At 39.2% G+C, this 18393-nt stretch overlaps 1 protein-coding gene, 1 long non-coding RNA gene and 1 pseudogene across 2 annotated transcripts in view; 1 reads left to right on the top strand and 2 right to left on the bottom strand.

The window, feature by feature from the left end:
• Positions 1-10110, bottom strand: part of LOC146719158 (Golgi apparatus protein 1-like) — a 28490-nt gene extending 18380 nt beyond the window's left edge. Inside the window, exons 1-3 of the mRNA XM_085460931.1 lie at positions 9774-10110; positions 2167-2196; positions 59-145 (exon numbers count right to left, since the gene is read on the bottom strand). Coding sequence (XP_085317057.1) covers positions 59-145; positions 2167-2196; positions 9774-10088 — 432 coding nt within the window. The 5' untranslated portion in view covers positions 10089-10110. The remainder of the gene's footprint in view (positions 1-58; positions 146-2166; positions 2197-9773) is intronic.
• A 1492-nt stretch (positions 10111-11602) lies between these two features.
• On the bottom strand, positions 11603-13686 carry LOC146719157 (uncharacterized). Its single transcript, XR_014921102.1, has 2 exons — positions 13410-13686; positions 11603-13037 (listed from the first exon to the last, which is right to left on the bottom strand). It is a non-coding gene; the product is annotated as an uncharacterized LOC146719157 (long non-coding RNA).
• A 3124-nt stretch (positions 13687-16810) lies between these two features.
• On the top strand, positions 16811-18150 carry LOC146719156 (troponin I, fast skeletal muscle-like; annotated as a pseudogene).
• Positions 18151-18393: the final 243 nt, after the last annotated feature.

The raw sequence follows: 18393 nt of genomic DNA, 5'->3' as shown, positions 1-18393 counted from the left end.
TCAGAGGAGAGCAAAGGACAGACCTAGAACTTCCCTGTAGAGTCAAAGGCAGACTGACCTCAGTGATGGTGCTCTTACAAATCTCCATGGCCACAGATTCAAACTTTGGATCTGTGGTTAGATTGAGTTTGTAGTTCCACAGAAGCTGATTGAGGAAAAAAAAGTTAGGATTTCAATTACAATCCAATTTATATGTTAATTAGAAATGAAACATAGTGAACATGACTAAAAAAAAGCCAACTCATTAACTACAACTAGTAGCAAAGAGTTTGTGGTGGTCGTATAAAGCATTGCATTTAATTAGATAATTTCTCTTCTTTATTTTTGGAGGAGGCACAATTGTTAAAAGTTTCTCTTGAGAAAGCAGCTTCTAAACTCACAAAGTTTCTTTGTGAATGTGATGTTGAAATAGTCCAAATCTAAGTAATCTACCCTGAACGATTTTACAAAAGAATAGTTTATTCAGAGAGAACTACGCCTGAACGATCAGACAGTCCCCATCCTGAAGACTGATGATTTTTAAAGGATTTTAATGACAGAAATAAGACCTTCCAATGTGCTCTTTTTATTGTTTTCTAATACTCTGTGTATCACTTTCTTATCAGAGGGGTTCCAGCTGCAGCATCCACAAACAACAGCTACTGAAAGTCGGTCCACCGAGAAAATAAGATAGAACAAGTGAGCGTGTGACATGTCAACTGCAGCGAGTGCTTTCCATGCTGTAATAAAGACAGTCCAAGTGCTCCATAAGCCTTGTGGTGTTTCATAAAACTGCCTGCTGTTAGCAGCCCTGAACTCTGAATATTGAAGGTTTATCATCCAGAAGGCACGGAGACGAGCTTTCGGAAGCTCTTAACGCAAAAAGAGGAGAAACTCCTAATTTAAAGTTAGACGGCGTTGATGTCAGTGACGGTCATCAGCTGGCAGTGTGGAAGCTGTGGGTTCTTCAAAGCTAGTATTTAGAGTGGGGAAGAGAATGTGAAAGGACCTTGTTAAACAGAGAAGAGAGGATCATGGTCAGCGGTCGCTGATAATTAGACTGCTTTATTTTAAATTCTCTAAATGTTTCCAATAATCTCTCCGATTGTACAGTGCATTAAAATATGCAGGTCTGTGACACTGCTCCAAAAAATATACTGAATTGAATTAGTATGCACAGACTGCTTTTTAGACCGATATTGTATTAGATTCTACATTTCTACTTGTTTACTATTTATGGACATATTAAGACATATTTCTAAGATAATATAATCCAGTTTACAGTAGTGGTTGTGGCCCTGAGTCAATAAACATACTAACATACTTGCATGCAGAACGTTTACCATGTTCACTCCTTTATATGCATTTTAATATTATATAAATATATTTCATGCAAGCAGTCATCTCATTGCACTTTATATTGTAAGGTAAAACCTCTGAAATATTAGAGAGAGAACTACAATGATCCCCTATAAGGAAAACAATTGGCTACAGTGGTGAGGAAGAACTTCCATTTATCAGGAAGAGATCTCTAGAATCAGGTTCAGGCAGGGGCAGACCTCTACCATGACTGATTAGGAGTGAGAGGAAAGAGCATACAGAAAAGTATAGAGTTAAGCAAATAGGACAAAACTAAAACCAATTATATCTGCAGTAGTTGGGGATGACATAAATGTTACAAATATTTGTTATGAATAAATTAAAGGCATAACGCAGTGATCACGAGACATGGATGGAAAAGAGTCCTCAGGTGACAAAGGTTCGTAAACTCAGCCAAAAATTTAAGTGTAAACTTTTCAGCAGTTGGTACATCACAGCTGTGTGTGTTAGGATGTTCTGTCAACCTTTGAAATTACATATTTCAATATGTTTGGTTTAAATTCTTTAACAGCAGGGGCAAATAACAGTAACTTTGACTTAAAAATCTGTCAGATGCAGTGAAATAATTCCAGCAGTCCAAGCAGGACAGGTATGTACCACCCTGCATATCCAAAAGGCTAATTATCACATTTGATTTCTTGGTGAGTTAACTTTAAGCCAAACAGACTTGGTTAAAATTTTGATTTGGCCTGACAGCATTAGCCGAGTATGAAGGCACGCCTCTGTTATATCTTTCTTTGTCTCACACTTGTACTGTTTGATTAAAAAGTTCTGCGTGAATTTGTGTGTTTTAAAACAAATACTCACATGGTTGCAGTCAGGAGCAATATCAATTTCCTGCAGAAAGACAAAAAGAGGGAGAAATGTGAATCTTCAATTCAATGAAATTTTATTTATATAGCGCCAAATCACAACAACAGTCGCCTCAAGGCGCTTCAGTAGATTTAAACATCTTTCAACACTCTAGTTTAATCCATGCTTCCATCAGAGAGACACAAATAGTCATTTGTGCTTTAAGGGCTACCTTGGTATTTTTACTGCCATATTTTGTCAACATGCTGCAACAATGAGATTTCCAAGTTTGGCAACACCCTAACCTAAACACACATCGGAACCAAAAACCAACTCTGACAAACTCCAACTTTCAAGCAGCACCATAGCCAGAGATAAAAGGAAAAAGTTCCAGCACCTGCTTGTATTTCTTTGTGCACTGGTTGAACAAACTAGATATAATAAGATAGTAAGTGTGTTTAGAGGTATCGGAAGGTTTTTTGTTTTATTAGTTATATTTATATGCTGAACCTACTGCACCATGCATTGGTTAATAAACCAACAAGACTCAGCAAAGGCACGGTTAGTTACACTGAAACCCTTTAAAACTGTTGAGCTTGTTGGCAAGCAGTCCATTTTCCTAAGGCCATGTGAGTATAGGCAGAGTTTCCAGTTAAATGTTGCTAATTTTCATTATATGACGATTGTTAAGACTGATTTTATATCACCAAGATTTGGTCATTTAAAAATCTGATATACTGGGCAACGCTTTTTTCATTCAGACACATAAAAACAGATTTCCCTAAAATTTGTTTATGCACAGTTATCTAAGAATTTAAGACCGTTTTAATTAATATATGCATTTTTAAAATAAAGTTTGTTTTACTATCAAAAGTTGTTGACTACTGATTTACACTATGCTCAGCTATGCTTGTGTTCATGGACTTGTAAACGTGTTTCCAATACAGAATAGCGCCCTCTGACAGAAAACTATGCAACATCAACACTCATAATATGGTTGACGGGTGTTTCTCCCATTGCTTCTTTACTTTTAGTTATTGGCCATTATAAATGTTGGTCCCAATAAATCAACAAATAGATAATATTGGTTAATATATAGCCGGGTGCTAATAATTGGTATAGGTCAATTAAGTTGGTCAATATATACACTTAAGGAGCGAAGCTATATTTGTATTATCTTTTATTATCTTCACCCAATGTAGTTTAATGTTAGCATGACATCTAAGAAAAGATGGAACTGAACTATTAACAAACTGATTGGAAACTCGGGTAAATTTTGCTACTAGTAAGTAATGTGGCCTAAAAGCTAAATTTTCGCTTTTTGTAAAGTTACTTTGTACAATTTAGGACTTTTGTCACAAGGTAGAATTCTTCTATCTGCATATAAAATTATTTAATGTTGCTATCCTGAAAGATGATTTTAAATGAATAAATCTGTGCTCTAGTAGCCACAAAAAGAGGTGGGCCAAGTACGATTTGCAGAAACGTTGAGCTAACACTAGCTTACATAATATCAACCCTATTTCAACTTCAGTCAGCCACTTTTCAGAACAATATACATAAGGCTTAGATAAACTATAGCCTTTCATTTTTTGAAGTTCTGTTGCCTTAGTCAATTTAGATGGTGTTACACTTTTGTTCAACAAGGGGTTTTTTAATATCTCGGAAAAAACATTTTTGTAAAACCAACCTCTGCAAAAATAAAGGAAAGCAGTGCAGACAAGAAATGTGCCTACTGACTCGCCTACTATGTAAAACCTAGACTCGTGCTCCATGGCTAAATCGAAGGTAGGATTTTAGTGCAACTGAGTGAGATTGAAAATACATAGAGTGCATTTTTGGAACTGTCCCTTTAGCTTCAGAAAGAACAGTTCAAAAATACCACCAACATTGCCCTAAAGCGCTGAGCAAAGTAATGTTTTTTTTCTCCAAAACGCAGCAGTTTAATATGAACAAAGCAGCAGAAGCTCTTCATAGACTCGCCCACAACATCCTTGACTATCAGACAAAAGCCAGCAGCAGAAGCTCTTCTTACATCTCCACATCACTTTGCTGTAAAAAGACATGAAAGCACTTTGTGATAACTCTGCTGCGCCCACGGGAACAGCGACAAAAGGCCTTCTTTTGATTTTAAACTCTCATTTCCACTAAATGCTTCAGACACAAAGAAATCAGTGTAATAAGGATACAGACCCTTGGTGGGTTCCCAAATTAAAAAAAAAACTAAAAAAAACTAGTCATACTATGAGTTATTAATTAATGAAGAGCTGATCCATTCACATCAAAGGCTTTTGAAAAAAGACCATATTAATCAACTAGACTGATCAAACTGAAGTGGAAAGGATAATTGTGCCTTGGTAAGGGGCAGAGAGATAAAACAAATTGGGGCTGATGTGTTCCACTGAAGACTCTACATGTACAACTCTATACATGTTAAAAGTAGCCTGGCTTTTTCTGCGACTAAGTCATTGAAATAACTATACAGCAGAAACTACTCATGGAGATGGACACACCGAGAGATATCACTAATTCCTTAACGCAACTAAACTTTTAGAGATCTTTTTATGTGTCATTGTAGAGGCAATGCTTACAACTTGACACTAGGAGCCCCAAGAAGAGATGAGAACTTGTCAGTTTGGAACAAGCTTTATCTGTCATACAGATGGCCTCACATTTGACTCTAGAATATTACAGTGTACAAAAGGGTTCATGATCGACTTAATAACTGAAAGGTGCCTACGCATAAAAACACAAGCTTAAATCATCACACCTCCACCACCGAATAGGCTTTTGCCCTGTTAAACCATCCAAATTAATGTAAAGGAAATAGCAGTCTATCAGAGTTAGAGATACTTCATCATCAATTTAAACATAAACAGCTTTAATTGTCCATTGTATTAATGACCCGCCTGGGGCTGTTTTTGTTTGACGGGACCAACGGTAGCCTCTTTCTCTGTGACTACATCAGCGTTTCCTTTAAATCCTGAACATTGCACTTAGGACAACGATGTTACTACGGTATAAGCAGAAACACTGAGTAAAAAAAGAATTGTAGGACTGCAAATGCTACCCATAGCTACACAGCATCCTGGCACGCTATCTCCCCATAGTTATTATTTGTCACAATGCCTTAATGACCACAGCTCTAGAAATATCCCTGGCTTCTTTCTGCTATTGCAAAGTGACTTGCTGTTACTTTATAACTGTGTTGCTGTTTCTCAGACGTCTATCAGCTGTCAGATTTCAGGGCTTACACCACCACAAATAGATTCTCAAACTGGGTGTACTGAAAGCTCATGCTGCTCAGCTGCCCCTGTTACTGCCACTATGTGTGTGTGTGTGTGTGTGTGTGTGTGTGTGTCTGTGTGTGTGTGTGTCTGTGTGTGTCTGTGTGTGTCTGTGTGTGTTTCTCTAGAGAAGAGGCAGATTTATAAGAGCCATTTACCTCTTCGGGAGGCCACAGCTGTTATAGAGTCAAAGCAATGTAATTATCTCTGTAAAGAGGGCATCACTCAGGGCTGCTGGAGGAGGTGTCTCGTGTGTGTGTGTGTGTGTGTGTGGTGTGTGTGAGTGAAAGAGCAGATGAAGTTAACATGATGATTAAAAAAAAACTCACAAGGGAAATTTTTTTCAGGGACAGTACGGGTTGTGTAACAAATGGTTTGCAAGATAGCTCATTTAAAATATTCTTTAATGTAAAGCAATTATAATTTCTTATTGGCTATGAACACATTATATGTTAAGTCTTTTATCATCATCATTTTGTCCTCCATTATCTATTTATACAGAACCATGTAACTGTGTATATCTGTGGAGTACAGTGCAAAATGAGACTGACGTGGTGATACTTTAAGCTTTTGCTGTATTTGTGACAATGACTGAGGTTGATAAAAGACATGGAAATCTATTATCACTGTACAAAATGTCTTTTAAATGTATTAAGTCTATCAGTGAACATGTGTCATTTTCTATTGCATTAAATTATATTTTTTTCATTATTTTGCTCTATATTGTATATTGGCCAACTTATGTTAACCAGACACTTGATTAGGTAGACCTGTTAAAGTGCTTACTAATGGAAATATCTAATTAGCCAATGATATGGCAGCAACGCAAAGTATTTAGGCATGTAGCAAGGGTCAAGACAGCCTGCTGAAGTTCAAACTGAGGATCAGAATGAGAAAGAGAGGTAACTGAGGTGTCTTTGAACGTGGTGTGCTTGTTGGTGCCATGCTCTAGTCTGAGTGGAAGGCAACAGTAATGTGATTGCAAGGTATGCAGATGAGCATCTCTGAGCAAAAAACACATTGATCCTGGAAGCAGATGGGCTACTGCAGAAGAAGCCCACACCAAGTTCTTGTCAGAAAGGGAACCTGAATATAATTTGCATGGGTTCAGCAAAATTGGAAAATAGGAGACTGGAAAAAGTTTCCTGGTCTGATGAGTCTTTAATACAAGATTTTTCATGGTGGAGTCAGAATTTGAAAACATGGATGCATTCTTCCTTGTATCAACAGTGATGGTGATGCTGTAATGGAATGGTAGCCCATCAGATGATAGTTACTTCCAGCAGGATAATGCAGCATGCCAAAAGGCTCAAATCATCTTCAACTGGTTTCTTTTTTGACTGGACTCAAACATTCTCTATGAACAACAGATTTTAATCCACCTAAGGACCTTTGGGATGTGATGGAACAGGAAATGCAGATCATTCATGTGCAGAAATCAGCAGGAACTGATGCTGTCATGTCAATATGGACCAAAATCTCTGAAGAATGTTTCCAACAACTTACTGAATCTATTCCCCAAAGACTTAAGGAAGCACTGAAGGCAAAAGGGATGTAAACTCAATATTAACAAGATGTTTTTTAATGAAGTGACCAGTGAGTGTGGATATAAATAACAAGGTAGATTCTCTACCAGCCTCCTTCCTTTTTGCTAGACCTAGCTAAATGTTCAGTGCAATACAAGAGGCTCTCATGCTTTCCTGAATGTTACCAAACTACAAAGTGTGGGGTAATTATTGTAAATGGGCTGGTTCTTACAGTATCTAGCCCTTTTCTACTCTAACTGAGCACTCAAAGTGCTTTTATACGAGGAAAATTGCTGTTGCGTTTTTCTGAAATGACAGAAAGTTAAATCAGCTCCTCTTTGAAACCATTTCACCGTAAACTTTATGAAGAAAAGAGAGAATTTATTGCAGGAATGTCTTATTACTCTGCATTTTTCTCAGCTTTGTGTACCAAATTTCCTACTGGGAAAAACAATTATACATAAAACTAAATTAAATAAATAACTTAAACATCAAAGTAAATCAAAAGTGAACACAATCTATACATCTAGCATAACAGAGAAATGTCTTCTGCTTGTACTTTTAAAATAATGGAATTTAGTACGATACAAATGACAGAACAAATTCCTTATATGCTGAATTTTTAGGTCTCAATTTGGGCCGCTGAATTTTTTGTTCCTTTTAAAATATCTGATACATGTGAAATCTTGGAATAGATCTAAATTTGTGATCCCAAACCCCCACAAAAAAAGCCAAGTGAAATAAAATAACATGGTTCAAGTCAGTATTTCCAAAACCCTTCATATGGTTTTAAAATTTTTATGATTGTTTTATAAATATGAGCTAGTGTAAAGGATCTTATCAGGAAGAGATTAATGAGTAATCTGACCCTGTTTTAAGTTGGTGTGGGTGTGTGTGTGTGTGTGTGTGTAGCCTTTTAATCAAACTGATATATTTTTCTTTAGATTTGAATCCAACTTTTTTAAAGAAGAGACAAAAAAGCAAACATTTACAATATAAAGGAAAAAACATATCGCTGTATGTATGTATAATTATTTGTTGAATTTAAAGCATTTTTCAACTAAAACCATCACGAAATGTACTATAGTCACGTCACAAGCTCGGGTGACTTCTTCAGAAGTGCTTTAGTGTTTTACCCAAAGATGTTCAATTTAAAAATGACACGAGGCAGGAGACTTTGCTTGAACAATCACTTCTAATAGCTGCAGTGCAGCTTAGGACACTTTGCATGAGGAAACACTTTTAAAATAATTAAATAGGTAAGAAGTGAACTGACCTAGAAAGCAAGATAACAATCTGGGGGGAAAAAATCAGATTCAGACTGTAAACTTGCCTGTAGCTTGCCTCCACCAGTGTGTGAATGTGAGAGTGAATGAATAGTGGCATTGTAAAGCGCTTTGGGTGCCTTGAAAAGCGCTATATAAATCCAATCCATTATTATTATTATTATAAACACTGTATGTTTATCATATGGTCATGTAATAAAGCAGGCTGTGAGGGTATCCTTCACTGGACGCATTAAGAGTGAGACTGAAGAACTGCAAGACCACAGCGGTTACTGATTAACAAACAAATAATTTGATCTCTAGTTGTAGTAGTGTCCCTTGCTTGTTTATTTATGGAAAGAAATTAGATAAAAATAAGAGAATCTGTGCATGTAGGCGGCCAATCTTTAAACAGGCACAGAGTGTGAAAGTTGGTTGTATTCTTCGTCACTATGGCACAAAGAAACAAGACAGGAATCATGTTTAACTGGGGTTTAACTTCAGCCGGCAAGTCACCTGACAGCTGGATGACTGCACTCACACCACACACTTCACACCTCACCAGGTTAATAAGTACTGCACTGAGGTGGAAAGAGGGGTGGTAAAAGCACAAAGCACATTAAAACCTCTCCCTTAAACTACAGAATGCAGTTGAGACAGCCCTGCCAGGTGCAGAGGTCGAGAAGGGGGTGAAGTTCATTCGGGATGTCACGTGGAATAAATTAAAAAATGATTAAACAGTTAATCAGATTAAGCCTGATATTTTTGGTAGAGATTAATCTATTTGTTGTTTAAAGACTAATCAGGTTTCATTTAGCTAGTTGCTCTTCAGCCTACAGCCTAAACACAACCAGTTTATAAGCATTTATAACAGCAGACATGATTTTTGATTGTGCTCATGGAACATCAGTTAAGGCCACACAGACAGAGTAGTGTGGATTACTACAGGGGATACCTTTTATTTACTCCTGGGGCCACAGGGCAAGAGCCTCTGTGCTGAAGTGTGAACATTCCTAGGTTGAAAAACACACAATTTACTTAAACATAAAAAAGTGAGCAGATTTTCAGGATGAGGGGCTTTTCACACAGTCTCATCAACTGACCACAAGCAAGTAAGAGAAAACTAACAGGTAGATATCAATTTGGGATAAAATCTACACTTAGCACTTGAAGACCTTCAAGTTTCGTTTTTTGAAGGAACTACGTTTTTTGTTCACTTTTGTTAAAAAACAAAACAAAACAAAAACAAAACACACACACACACACACACACACACACACACAGAGTTTTAAAAGCACTAAATACGCCACTATCTCTGTATGCGTGTGTGGATGTCGGGTAAATCGTGGATTTTTGACGTACTAAAAGAAAAAGTGTGTTTAAACGGCTGCTCGGAGCGTCACACGGATGGAGGTGCAGATGTTCACCTCTGCATCACAGCCATGCTGACAACCGGGGTGACTAAACCCACTGGGGCGACACACCCAGCAGATGCCCATCACCTCACCTGAACCCGAACACTTTACCGTGGGGAGGGCGCCTACCTCTTTGCGGTCCTGCAGACACTCCAGCACTGCCAGGTTGTTGGTCCAGGTGTGCTTGGGACAGAGGCGGGTCAGGTCCTCCCGGCAGGCCTCCTCTTCCGACAGCTTCCAACCGGTCGCCCTTCGAGGCTGTGAGGCCCCAGCGGCTGCGGCTGCAGGTGCATCCTTCGCCGGCGGATCAGCGGGTCTCAGGACGGGCGGGTTGTGAAGCTCGGCCGGGCCGCTGGCAGCCTTCAAGCCGAGGACGGAGCCGAAACTGCAGAGGCACACGGACGACAACAGCAGCAGCAGCTGAGCGCGACTGTACGCCGCCATCTTCACAGCACTGTCAAGCTAGTCCTAATACATGACGACATCACTTCCGGTCAGCGAGGTAACGGTGAGCTTTATTTACCGAAATAAACACACAACTTCCGGTCACTTGAAAAATAAATAAATAAAGCTTTACTGTACTCCTTTAGTAACAGCGTCAGTGTACCCATTGTTTTTACATTGTTGTTTACTCTAGTAAGCAATACGACACGATGATCACGTCACATGATCTCCAGCTCTAGTTTATAGCGATTTATTTTCATTTAATAGCATCAAAAAGAATCAAAGAATCAACTAAATGTAGGAAAAATAACGCGAATAAACTTTTCAAATATAAATAATTGTCGTTTATTTACATAAGCATGTTTCCACACAAAACTATCAGCCTGAATTACTTTTTTAATGCTAGATATTCCCCCACCTTAAAAACAAAACAAACAAAAACAAAACTTGTTTCGAAGTTCCTGCTCTACCTTTTTTTGTGACAACAAATACATTATTTCTTTGGCATCCATTGTACAAGGACAATGCAAGTCCGAATTTTCAAACAATTGTTGGATATATCCCGGGAAGTGCGCACACTGTGTCTGAGGAGGATGTGCGGAGGTGCTTCAGGAAGGTGAACGCACGCAAAGCTACTGGTCCGGACGGGATTCCCGGCCGCGTCCTCAAGTCCTCAAGTCAACCTTTCCCTCTCTCTGTCTGTAGTCCCAGCCTGCTTCAAAATGGCCACCATCGTCCCTGTACCCAAATCCTCCACCATCTCCTCATTGAACGACTGGCGACCTGTAGCGCTGACCCCCATCGTAAGCAAATGCTTCGAGAAGCTGGTCAGGGACTTCATCTGCTCTGCACTACCCGACTCACTGGACCCTCTACAGTTCGCATACCGCCACAACAGGTCCACTGTTGATGCCATAGCCCTGACACTACATACTGCCCTGTCACACCTGGAGAAGAGAGACACGTATGTGAGAATGCTGTTTGTAGATTACAGCTCAGCATTCAATACCATCGCCTCTGTCAGTGCGCCCCAGGGCAGCTGTGGCTACAATGTAGCTTGCCATCGCCAGTGTGTGAATGTGTGTGTGAATGGGTGCAGTGGCGTGTCTAGAAAATTTTTGTTGGGGGGGCCAGGTAGGGGCACAGATTTGGAGAAGGGTGGCAGATTTAATTGGCAGATAATGTTTTAAAAAAAAATTCTACCAACCCTTAACCATAATTCAATAATCCTATAAACCTAATAACCAAATGCACTTTTAACTCTTATTAGAATGAGATTTTAACCACTACGGTGCAAAGTTTTTAGATACTGCGTTGATAAAGTACAAGAGATACAATCAGTGCTTTGTCAGTGTTTACTCAGCATTCAAGGACATCAATATTTGCATAGTATTTTTACTGACATATAGTGCACATATGTTTTGGGCAAAAACATTTTTGAAAATTAAAATACGAACATTTGTAACAAACAATTGACAAATTAGCCAATGCCAATGCAAAACTTTATCTGCCTGTTAAAAAAAGAAGATAATCTTCTCACAAACTGGTGTTTGATTTTGAAACAGGAAAAAAGTGGGGAAACAACTGAAAAGACTAACATTTGAATGAAACCTGAAAGCAAGTAAATACTTTCTATGCTGCCTTATCGTAAACTTTGGTAATATTGATAAAGAACAACACTGGCTGATGATAAAATACAGTCAGCTGGCATGGTGACACTGCCAGTATTAACCTGCAGGGCTGGACTGGGACAAAAAAATTGGGCATTTTTACTACAGACCGACCCACCAGGTAGTAAAGCCATAAAGACTTTGACTGAAAACAAACCCTGTTGTGACAGTGATGTACAGTCTTGTTGGTATATGTATGATTTCTATACATTTTACGTCAGATAAAAACTTTGGTTGTAAGATTTAGATAATTATTTAATAAAAACTAGGTATTTTAAATGAGAATAAGAAAGAAAAGTATTTCTTTGTGCCCACCTTTCCCTGTTAATGCCCTACCTGGCCCCCTGGCAAAACTTTGCTAGACCCGCCCCTGCACAGTTACCAGCTGTCTGCTACATAAAAAAGGATCCTGGTGTTATTTGTCTCTCAGAAACAGTTCATAACTTCCCTTCAACTCATTCATGTCACCTAAAAGGTAAACCTGTTTCTCCATCACCTGTTCAGCTCTGATGGTTCAGTAAGGACATCTCCTGGTTTCATCTTCATGTTTCCCTCTCACCACATATCCAAACCGACATCATGACCAGCAGCTTTACAGCTGTGGCTCCAGCAAACATCAGCTGATACTAGAAATTAATATTAAATACATTCTAACAACAGCCGATCAAGCTTAAACGTGCTGCTGTTGTTTAGCGCAACATCTGCTGGTTTCCTCTTTCTGGCGCAAAGTGGGCGATAAACAAGAGAGAAAAGCCGATCAGCTGATCATTGATCAGTTTCATGATTGAAGTAGCAACAGGAGAGGGAGGGGGAGAGAATGAGAGAAGAGGCAGCTGTGCAGCATAAAGACAGAATAAATCCAGCTTTGTGTCTTTTTTCCATTCTAGCTAAAGTCCGGGACAAACTGCGTCTCTTCTCAGCTCAATACGAAACGTGTAATATTTTCTCTGAATGAGGGACCATTCCATTTTTTTAAGGAGCCGTTGGCAACTCTACTAACCTTATGAATAAAATAAAGTTCACTATCAGTAACATCATAGCACCCACCCAGCTGTATAAAAACTCCGTCAAACTGGCTAGAACGCAGTATGAGTTATTGCAACTGACAGTAAAAAGTCAGCAACATGAAAATAAACTCCACCTAAACTTGGTTTATATCTGACCCAGATAGACTGCAGGTCATAACTTCTTACCTGAAGTTCAGTTCACCTGACACTCGGACTGGTGGCTGCTTCGGGTCTCTCCTCCTGCCTCCCCTTCCCTCATCCACCTGTTGCCTCTGTGGAAGCCCCGTCATAGCCACCACCAAACAACGGAGTTATTTCTACACATCGACCTGCATCTGGCCAATCCACCACCTCTCATTGTTCATGCCATTACAAAAAAAATAAAAAATAAGTCACTGGGGATATGCCCGGTATGCCCGATGGCCAGTCCAGCTATGTTAACCTGCAACCAAATCTGCAGCTCCATACAGCAATGTTACGACTTAGATTATATCTTATAACGCATAACTCTTATGTTAGCTGCCCTCAGTAGCATACTGTCTGAAATATTCCACAGCTGCAATTATTCTTTAAGTGTTATTTTTTTCCTTGGTATTCTAATTTCACCGAAGTTTACTAAACTCAACAAACTTGATATTACTTACCGGGACATTTATTCTGTCCTCATTTTCTTTCACCGAAAAATTGTTTCCTGCAGTGCCATCTTTCGCGCTTGGCTCTCCTACCTTTGCTAACGTGATGCGCATAGCGCAGAAGCGATGCTGCATTCACTTACACTCGGATATCTGAGCGTCACCGTGAAAACATAATCGGACATTTGATATTTGATTGAATTTTATTGTTTTGCCTTTGGGGTGGCACCTGGGGTGGCCAGTCTGGTTTGGGGGGTGGCCTGTGCCCCCCCAGGCCACCCCGCTGGACACGCCATTGAATGGGTGAATGACTGAATGTAGTGTAAAGCGCTTTGGGGTCCTTAGGGACTAGAAAAGCGCTATACAAATGCAGGCCATTTACCATGCCATCGTTCCCTCGAAGCTGGACAGGAAACTGCAGGATCTAGGACTGAGCAGCTCCCTCTGCAGCTGGATCCTTAGCTTCCTGTCTGACAGACGCCAAGTGGTCAGACTGGGCAGCATCACCTCATCCCCCGTCACACTGAACACTGGTGCTCCACAGGGGTGTGTACTGAGCCCTCTCCTGTACTCACTCTACACCTACGACTGCACGGCCACTAACAACTCCAACATCATTGTGAAGTTTGCGGATGACACTACAGTGGTGGGTCTTATCACTATTGGTGATGAGACGGCTTACAGGGAGGAGGTCAGCGCCCTGACCCACTGGTGTCAAGACAACCATCTCACCCTCAACGTCGCAAAAACAAAGGAGTTGATAGTGGACTTTCGGAGGTGCAGAGAAGTACACACCCCCATCACCATCAACGGCGCTGCTGTGGAGAGAGTGAGCAGCTTCCGGTTCCTTGGTGTACACCTGGCTGAGGATCTTACGTGGTCAGTACACACAAATAAAACAGTGAAGAAGGCGCAGCAGCGCCTCTTCTTTCTCAGGAGACTGAAAAGATTTGGCATGAGCCCCCGCATCCTCAGGACCTTCTATCACTGTGCCATTGAGAGCATTCTCACTGGATGCATCACCACCTGGTATGGCAACAGCACCGCCTACAACCGCAAAGCTCTCCAGCGAGTAGTGCGGTGCTCTGAACGGATAATTGGAGGTGAGCTTCCCTCCCTCCAAGACATCTACAGGAAGCGGTGCCTGAGGAAAGCGGGGAGGATCATCAAGGACTCCAGTCACCCCAGCCATAAACTGTTCAGACTACTTCCATCAGGAAGGAGGTTCTGCAGCATCCGGTCCCGTACCAGCAGACTGAGAGACAGCTTTTTCCATCAGGCCATCAGACTGCTGAACACTTCATAGACACCTCAGCTTCACTACTGGAACTTTAACATTATGCACTCCATACTGTACAGTAATGCCACTGTTTTGTACATGTCTCACTCTGTATATTTTATTTTATATATTTTATTTATTGTTTACTCTATTTAATTTGTAAAATATGTGCACACACACACACACACACACACACACACACACACGTAGAAAAATATTTAGTATACACATCCAGAAATGCATATACTATTATATATTGTACATATATTTATTAGTTTCAGATGTAGCCATTCTTGTATTTTGCTTGTTTACATTATTGTATTTTGCACAACTCTGTTGCTTGTGAAGCTCGCACACAAGAATTTCACTCAAATGTGCTGTACCAATGTACCTGCACATGTGATGTGACAATAAAAGTGATTTGATTTGATTTGATTTGATTTGGAAAGTGTGTGTGTGTGTGTGTGTGTGTGTGTGTGTGTGTGTTTTCTCTCCCTCCCATGATGCTCTCAGTGATTGTAAGCTTTTATTTTGAAGTTATTGTCACACCGTTTCAAATCATTGCATTCAGTACAAGATATAGTAAGAAAGTATCTATATTCACAGCCAGACATTGTCAGCATTTTTGATTTATTGTGCCCATGTACAGATACAGATGTAATTGTTAATTCTAAACTGTGGAATAGTTGACTGCTTACTGAGATTATTAAGTTCTACTGAAACTTTAAAAATGCCTCAAAGCCTGTTTTGGTTTCCTTTGGTTTTTTTTGTATCGTATAGTGAAAGTGACTTGTCTCTCTGTATGGATAACCATATTTTCTTGCTTGTGTTTAAGCTTTTAATTTGAAATGTAATGTGTATTTCCCTTTTTTCCAATTAAAGTCAAACATTGCCTTGCAGAAAACCTTTATAATCGCTGTATGCTGAGCAATCACAATTTAATTCACCTTCATTACAAAATGTATAATGCCAACACGTTCTGGGATTAGGACTAAAGCTTCAAACTTTTTTATGTTGAACTTTTCGTGGCAGTTCAAAGTGATTTTACCTAAAACATGAAAGACCTTAAAAAAAGGATCCCAAGGCAGGATTGAAAAGATACCTTTCAGTGGGATTTAACAGGGGAAAAAATCAAAAGAATGGAAGCCAAACATGAGTTGAAATAAAAAGAAATGGATAAAACTAGAAAATAAAGGTTACAAAAATGAAATAATGATCTGATTCAGGTCATTTAAATGCGAAGGCAATGAGAAAAGTTTGATCTGTGATTATAAGTACTGAGGAAGTTTGTTCCTATAATGTGATATAAAAGATGTATAAATATATCACATAATGGCTCTGTGAAATGAACACAGATTTGGCAATATTAGTCAGATCAACATATTTAAATTTGGTATAAATATTAGTCATCATCAGAGATCATAAAGTGTAAAATATTCCCATGACCATTAGGGATATTGATGTGGAGATTCATTTTCTAAGGATGTCACAGCTCAGAGAAATGAAAGATACTCAGGTTAGACAGCCAACAGTGCAGGTATAGTATTAAAGCATTAACTAAATACTTATTGGAAATCAGTAATAACTTTGATATCAACTGTTTAAGTCATTAATGATATACTGTGTGAGTTTTTGCTCCTTTCTTCCTGTCTGTGCTCCAACAGGAGAGTGCGATGGCCAGGCTTCATTAAACATGAATTTGAATATTTTACTCAAATAGCCTCTGAAGTCATCAGATCATGTGATGGATGTGCAGCTGGCAACCTTGTGATGCTGTTATGTCCATTTGGACACAAATCTCTCCAGAATGTGTCCAGCACCTTGTTGAATCTCTGCCACGAATAATTAAAGCAGTTCTGAAGGCAAAAAGGGGCTCAGACTCAGTGCTAGATAGGTGTACAGTGGGCAGTGAGTATATGTTTCCTTGAAAATTTATTTGAGGATTCAGTTTGGCTGTTCAGTAAAGGAAGCACCTCTTTATTGTAAACAAATCAAGGGAAAGGAAAGCACTAGCAGTAATGTGTTATTTAAGCACAGTGCATTTACAAACTCACCTGATCAAAACGGCCTGACTGTGTTTGATAGTCATCTTCTGCCATCTTCTCCTCCCTCTCTCAGAGCTTGGTGCTGCAAGTTGGCCAAGAAATGCTGGAAGAGGAAGCCCGAGAAACTGAGAGGGAGAAAATGCAGTACTTGGAAGAGAATTGCACAGCCCTTTTCATTCCTGGCAGTATGCAGGATCTCCAGGTAAACCTACGGCACCTGGAGAATTTGTTCATGACTGATGATTAACTTAGCAGGCTTTTTGTTCACCTATGGAAGCTGTAGTTTGGTTTTAGAGGAGAAAGTATTTGTTCTGGTGCACTTGCCTTTAACATCCATAACATCACCGGAAAATGAAAGTGTGCAAGCTCTACTCTTCCTCTGTATCCATCCCCTACCCAGCAACTATAGAAAGTTGGAGATGATAGAAAACTTGCTTTGTAAGAAAAATGTTCAGGATAGTACACTGCTGTTAAGTGTGTCGTGTTTATGATTGAAAAAACAGACAAACAAATAAACTTTCTCACTCCTTCTATCTATCATAACTCCAGGAGCTGTGTTGCAAACTTCACAAGCAGATTGATTTGGTGGATGAGGAGCGATACAACATGGAGGTCAAAGTGGCAAAATCCAACAAGGTGTTGTATTCAGAAGCTTCTTCTGCCATTATAAAGTTATACAGTTATACAGTATAATTATTATACAGTATATATATATACTGTATGTATATATAATTATACAGTTATAACACCTCCCGATGTAAGGTTTATGCCACAGCTCCCCTAAAGTAACAGTATATGTAATTGCCAAAATCATTTTTCATTTTTTCTGTATTGGCAAGATCTTTAATCAAAGTGACATTTTTTTAGTTTAAAAATAATTTTTAAAAATGTATTCTAATTTATTCTAAAATGTTTGTTGTTGTTATTACCAAAACACATATGTCTGAACAACAGTGTTCTATGTCAGGTTGATGACCTTAAGTTGAAGATTCAGTATCTGAATGGGAGGTTTAAGAAGCCAGTCCTGAAAAAGGTGCGGATGTCAGCCGATGCCATGCTGGCTGGCCTGCTGGGCTCCAAACATAAAGTGTCCATGGACCTGAGAGCCAGCCTTAAGCAGGTTAAGAAGGAAGTGAAGGACGAGGTAGGTGCTTTTGATGTTATATTAGGCAGATGGAGCACATAGTAGCATCCTTCACTGAAAAAAATTAGTAAGATCAGAACGCAACATGAAAGGCTTCACTTTTTGTTACTGCTTTCCTTTGAATGTGTTTCTTAGGAGAAGCAAACGGGCGACTGGGGTAAAAAAAATCAAAGACAAAACTGGCATGGGTGGAAGAAAAAAGATGTTCGATACAGAGCCTTAAATGTCAGCATGTTTTTTCTGCAGTTCACCACTGCCAAGATTTGCCAGAAGTCCCTTTTTTAAATAAATAAAAAAGAATAAATCCAGTGGTGTTCTGATGTATTTAATGAATGTAATTTGACAAATGCAAACAGGCTGATAAAGAGCACAGGCTGTGAATGTTCCGCATGCGTATAAATCGAGGTGAACTCGTTTTATGAATTCCAAGAGCAAGAAATGAGACAGAAGTGTTGAAAAGTAGCTGAAAAAATGTTTTCTAAATCCGTCCAGCTCATTATTAATAAAGTTTTTTTTTTTTTTTTTTGG

This window comes from Copadichromis virginalis, linkage group LG1 (genome assembly GCF_057382275.1).
Source record: "Copadichromis virginalis isolate Kocher_CV1m ecotype Utaka linkage group LG1, C_Virginalis_male_GT1.1, whole genome shotgun sequence".
NCBI lineage: Eukaryota > Metazoa > Chordata > Actinopteri > Cichliformes > Cichlidae > Copadichromis > Copadichromis virginalis.
This window is presented reverse-complemented; position numbering and strand designations above follow the sequence as displayed.